This window comes from Patiria miniata, unplaced genomic scaffold (assembly GCF_015706575.1).
Source record: "Patiria miniata isolate m_02_andy unplaced genomic scaffold, ASM1570657v1 HiC_scaffold_24, whole genome shotgun sequence".
Taxonomy (NCBI): Eukaryota; Metazoa; Echinodermata; class Asteroidea; order Valvatida; family Asterinidae; genus Patiria; species Patiria miniata.
The window spans coordinates 6,373,702-6,379,701 of NW_024037063.1; the positions used below are offsets into that span (position 1 = coordinate 6,373,702).

At 36.9% G+C, this 6,000-nt stretch overlaps 1 protein-coding gene across 1 annotated transcript; it reads right to left on the bottom strand.

Annotated features, from left to right (window-relative positions):
- Window positions 1-1,009: 1,009 nt before the first annotated feature.
- On the bottom strand, window positions 1,010-5,196 carry LOC119732664 (peroxisome assembly protein 26-like). The gene is made up of 5 exons (XM_038206295.1): window positions 4,821-5,196; window positions 4,218-4,352; window positions 3,697-3,986; window positions 3,026-3,172; window positions 1,010-2,886 (listed from the first exon to the last, which is right to left on the bottom strand). Exons 1-5 carry the CDS (start codon window positions 5,075-5,077, stop codon window positions 2,786-2,788), a joined length of 930 nt encoding a protein of 309 aa, XP_038062223.1. The 5' UTR covers window positions 5,078-5,196; the 3' UTR covers window positions 1,010-2,785.
- Between the last annotated feature and the right edge of the window lie 804 nt (window positions 5,197-6,000).

The following is a 6,000-nucleotide window of genomic DNA, read 5'->3' on the forward strand; positions in this document are numbered from 1 at the left end:
TTCGTCCTCTGTTACCATTGTGCTTGATCTTCAAGCCCTTTATTTCTCACAGACTATGATGAATCATGTTTTGACACTCATTTTAGACAACTGTCCTATAGTCTGGCTGAACCAAGTTATTCGTAATTTGATTTACCTTGTAAGTGCTTGAAATGTTCAACGTTTGAAACAGGAGCGACTGCATATTTATCGCAGTCTCTCAGGATGCTTCCAGATGTCACTGCAAAATTTACATGTAAACTTTGCCTGTCTGAAACCAATTTCTATTGGTTTGAACCTGAACATCAGTCTGAATGGAGTGTTAGTCATGCACAATGTACAGAGGAATACATGAGCCTATGGTAAATGTAAGGATCTGTTGATGATGGATGCTGGCATGGCATGATAGATCAAGTTACATCAGTCACAACTGTAGGTTAGATTTATTTCATAACAGTATCCTCTGTTATTTATCGGTTATCACATCAGTAAGTGCTGTATTACAATGTATTGAATAGACAGAATTTTTTACACCCTGCATACTTTACTTATAACCTTGAAATTGTTATAAATTGTGCCATAGTTTCTTTTGAATGCAGTTGTAAATTGTTTTAGGAATGTCTTATGATGGATCATAATGCAACCACATGGTGGTTCTCTTATTTTTGCCGATTTTCAATGAAACAAGTAAATAATAATTCCTTATTTAAGAATTTTACTTATTCTTATAAAGACCCAATTTGATGAATTTATAGTTATTTAAGTTTATTAAATTTTCTTGCTTTTAGTGTTACATCAGTAATATTCCAAACGTCTTTTTTGTTTTAATGTAAGTTGTCTTTATAGTATACCACTTGTATTGGATGGATCAGTAGTGCAGTGTGTGGAAGTAGTTTCGATGTAACCAATGTTATAAAGTCAATCTGCAGAGAAATTTCTAGGTAATTTCAATTTGAGTGTTTTTTTAAGTGGCTGTTTAGGAGTATTAACATCCAAACGACACAAAAAAACTTTATAGACAACGCGATGGTCATGTTTATGCAATGATTGAGCATTTACAGCATTTTATTAACACATTGTATGAGTTACAGTAATTCCCTGTGAAGTTATTTCACACTAGGACGTGTTCATACATGTACGTGACTCTGCTTTGGTCGCGAGGCATTGCATGGTGAGATTATACAGTACAAAGTTTGGTTGAACCTGGACAAGATCAGACTTAATAAAACAAAAAATACTCTCCACAATCTATGCCTGAAACCTTAGCATCAGGGCCTTAGCATCTGCTTTTCAACCAATACAAGAATATTTTTACCCCCCCAAAAAATTGAAATAAATCATCAGTAAATTTCTTACTTTTCCAAAAACAGAAAATCTTTCAAAAATCACTCTGAAATTCCCCAAATCCCTAAAATGGCAAAAAATGGCAAGTTTCTTACTCCGATTTAAATAGTACGTTGTCTTAAAAATGACTTTAGTATTGTGTTTGTTCTTACATTTTTACAATGAGGAAAACATTAAACTTCATGCAGTAATTACTGTGTACAACTTCATTTCAAATTCATTTCATGAATTGTACTTTCAATTAAAATATAAAATGTTACCATTACAAGTTAAGTACTGTCACCAAAGCATAGACTTTTAAACAAGCGATAAATGTTGATAAAAGCAAACAAACATCTAAAGCTTAAATTGTATGATAATTTTTTTATTCCCCTCAAAGAAAAACAAAACTATAAAATAAAACTCTGAGCAAAATGTCCACAATTTATGGAAGACTTGCATCTAAATTATGTAACTTGTCACAGACAGTTATTCAATAATCTTTCAAAGTTAATACAAAGATGCACATGTACTGTCAGTGCTCTGAAGCAAACTAAACATTGCTCTACATAATTTGTAGCGTGTACATTTTATTTTTTAAAACTTTTTTTCTCTTGGGCTTCTGCATCCCTCTAAAAAGAAGGTTTTTTTATTTTTGGTTGCTATTTGCACACAAATTCACCTTGCAAGACTGGTTCCTACCATGCGGGAACTGAATAATTTGACAGTTGGAAAGTTATTCCATTACTAAACAAGGGCTGATTTTGTTTGAAGTCTCATTCAAAAAGTGAATAACGTTTATCCTCTTGAAAATTACTAAACTAGCAATGTCAACAAGTGTACTTTCTGGGTGAATAACTTTGAAAATCTTTTAATGTTTTCAGATTGAGCACACAAGAATTAAACTTAATATCTTTGACCATGGGCTTTATAAAAAAAATCCATTGATAAAACAGAAACTTCAGTCAAAGTCTGCTTCCTACTGAAAGTGTATGTTTTGTTTTAAATAATAGAAGAACTGGCCTATGCTTTGAGACTACGGTCTGAGACAGACAGACAACTTTGACAATAAAGCTTTCAAATTATCGCTTTCAGTATTTTTGCATACTTTTATTATTGCACAGTGGACAAGTGTAGGCAGGCTTGCTTACAAAGGGGTCTACCCGATGTTCCCCGAAATCCTTAGGATCAGGGTTAGGGTTTCGGGGAACATCGGTATTGGGGACCATAGGTATGAACCCCCTTACAAATAAAGGCTTCCAAATCATTCTTTTTATATCTTCCCATGTTTTGATACACGTTTCCCTTCTCTTTCTGAAAATTCCACAAACTATTTGCCTTGTTTTGTCAGTGGTGTTATTGCAAAGCCAGTGCATTGGACACTCGGCAAAGCTCTGAAGTATATTGGGCTGCACTTTTTGATGAGTCATTGGTGAAGGAAGCCTGCTGCATTGTGGGATTCCTGCTGCATTGTGGGTACCCATCATGCTTTGGGCATCAGATGGAAGGGTGCAAATAGCGAACGCCAAATCCGTACAATTCCACTCCATAGTACTGCAGCATAGGATGTACTGGATGGGGATGCTAGGAAAAAGGAAATATGAAAACAAAAGCTATGAATTTTTTAAACCCTAACCTTCCAAACTCCATCAACACTAACCTAGGTTAGACTGACACTAACCTAGGTAAGACTGACACTAACCTAGGTTAGACTGACACTTACCTAGGTTTGTTCTGATAGCAATAAGATAGATGAAGAATCCCAGGCAGGCGATGTCCCTGATGTAGCCAAATCCAGTGACTGGTACAAGTCTAGTAATCAACTGGCCGATTCGTTGAATGATGCGCATTAGGGTCGAAGCTGAATAGTCTATCAGGGTGAGAAAAACAATAAATGTTTACATCATTTTTACAAAATATTCTTAAAGAGTTTTTAGACAAACTGTACCATACCAGTGCTTCATAAATACTTCTCCATAAATAATAATAATAATAAGTTCTTATATTAGCGCTATTTCATATAGATCGCAGCGCGCTGTGACAAGCATCAACTAGCATCAACTCTCATCAGATTTCCAGAGAAGGATGATACTGCAAAGCTGAAAATAAGCGTTTTTTTTAGTGTTATATGCAGATAACAAAGGAGAAATATTTCCTTAACAGTTTAAAAAAATTCCAGAGAGAGTGCTATATTTATCAGTCTCACCAGGATCCTGCAGGATTTTCATTTAGTGTTAGGCAATATTTAAAATGGCAACTTAAGACAAAGTTATGGGTAGGGGACCCTCCCCCTACCCCCAGCAAGGGGTGGGGGAATTTTGTAAATCCATACAAACCATACAGTGTTTGGGCTTTTTTGGGTGTTACGGAGAGTAACAGTTGAACAGCACTAACCATTCACTGAAACCTGATCTTTTTCTGAAATCTTCCTTATCTGCAAATCCTCCTCAACTTTCTCCAAGTATTTCAAGAAACTCATCTTCTTCTCTGGGCTCAATCCAGAATTGAGTTCAACCAGCGCCTTGGCTTGGTCTAGTTTAGTTTGTGGCAGTAGAATCTGGGTGATGAGTAGTTCCATGATGATGGAGTACTGTGGATGTGTTTGGTTGGCTGTGTCAGACAGCCAGTCCACTGCGAGGTTTTCTGCTGTGGTGAAGTCCTGAACTTTGGCATGTAGAAGAATGCTACATCACAAAAAAATGCATGAATTAAATGAAACGCAAATCACACAATAATAAAGAAAAGTTGTAATTTTCTTAATATCAGGAAAATGCCCCAAATATGAAAAAGTAATGTCAGTCTGCATGTAATTAATTGATAAGATGAGACTTTCATGTGCTACGGCTAAGCAAAAAGTTATTTATTAACCACAATAAGAGTTATGTTTCTTAATATTCAAAACTTCAGTTTCTTACCATAACTTAACGATAGTCAGTGGATATCTTGTCCATGATTCGTAATATTGTTTCAGGAATTGATGAACACATTCCCATTGGTCGGTTTCAGCGTAGGCTTGAATGGCCAAAATGCAGACCGACTCATTAAACTTCCTGTGCAAACAAAGAATAATAATTCAACACATATTGAATTCATAGCCAAAAATAATAATACAATAATAATTAACGACCTGTAAAATTAGCTTGGGAAACCCTGGCTCAATCAGATGCTCATTGGAAATTCAAAATTTTACTTTTATTAGACTAAATGTTGAATTTCCAATGCATTTGAGCTGGGATGAAATTTGCCAAGTTAGTTGAAATTTGTTGTCAAATTATGAAGAAGATAATTTTTATACTATATTAACAAAATAATTCAAATCTTGTACTTAAAAAAATTAACGAAAATCACAAAACAATAAAAATACACAAGTAGAAAAATCCTTTAATATATCATTATTTATATTAATGACAATATTTATGACAAACTGAAATTTATACAGCTCACACTTTTTGACATACATGTGTTGTAAACTTAAAATGCTTTTGTAAACTTGAAATAAATGTCGTTGAAATAACAACCTTCTCCAGATAATTTCTGCAGCTTCCCCACTTTCGTCCTCTTTAGAGTCCTTTTCACCATCGAGTAAACCTCCAGTTGCTCCTTGATAGTTCTGCGGGAAGACAATCTCCATTGCGCTTTGTCCATTTGAGGATCCAAAATTACACATGCTAAGAACATCCTCAAACTTTCTAAAGATCATCAAATCATAAGCAACCTCCAAAAATCTTCTGCCATCGATACGCCGGCCTGGTAAACTAAAGCTGGTTGTTGCCATTGTGTCTAGTTCATACTTTTGGTCAAGGAATCTGGTTAAAATGAACTAAAGTTGTAAAGCCGATGAAATTTTGTACATCTGTTTATGAGGAATAAGATTGTTGTGTTCGCAGCTGTACGTCGGCGCGCGGCACTGATAGAGGGCGTTGTTGCAGTTAAAAAGTCCTCCAAGATTTGTTCGGATCGTTTTACATATGAGGGACAGGGCAAGGCCAGTATTGAAGCATTTAAATAAAATTAATAATGTTGACTCAAATCAAGTTAACCTGTAGAGGGCGCATTGTGCTATTATTGGTCTCTTCCATATCCTGTGCATGTGGGAAGCGCTATCGAATCTGGGCAGTGGGGTTGGTTCATGGATAGTTGGTCCACTGCACATAGAGCCAGCACTGTCGCCAGTTCCGGGGGGGGGGGGTAACAGAAGAAGGGCACTCTTTACAAAATTTGGGGGGGGGGGGCTGGTAAAAAAGGAGGCATTTGAATGGAAAAGGGCAGTCTAATTTACACAACATAGGTCCCTTCCCCCTCCCCTGGCTACGCAAATTGTGTCCACACCCCCTCCCCCTCCCCGTCCCCCACCGATTGAAGCTCATGCCGAAGGCGTCGGTGCCCGCCCGCCCTGCTATAGACATTTTCCTGTACATGTAATCTACAGTTTACAGCAAAAGTCTCTTCTTACGGAAGCGTATTTAGGACATGACGAAAAAAAAAATTCCGGACCGCTATTTCGCCCGGGCGGATGACTAATTTGCCCGGGCAGATTACTAATTCGCCCGGGCGGATTACTAATTCGCCCGGGCGGATGACTATTTCGCCCGGGCGGATTACTGTCAAAATTGTGAAACACGTTAGTAAACGTTCTAATTCAATCCACCATGGATAGCAGGACTTGCGAAGTAATCTGCCCGGGCGAAATAGTAATCT

What these genes read in the sequence shown, in the direction of transcription:
- LOC119732664 (XM_038206295.1), bottom strand. Translation starts at nt 5,077, where the DNA reads ATGGCAACAACCAGCTTTAGTTTACCAGGCCGGCGTATCGATGGCAGA. An exon ending in GCAGAAATTATCTGGAGAAG is followed by an intron (nt 4,353 to 4,820) that starts GTTGTTATTTCA and finishes TTGTTTGCACAG; the next exon opens with GAAGTTTAATGAGTCGGTCT. An exon ending in AGATCAGGTTTCAGTGAATG is followed by an intron (nt 3,173 to 3,696) that starts GTTAGTGCTGTT and finishes TCACCCTGATAG; the next exon opens with ACTATTCAGCTTCGACCCTA.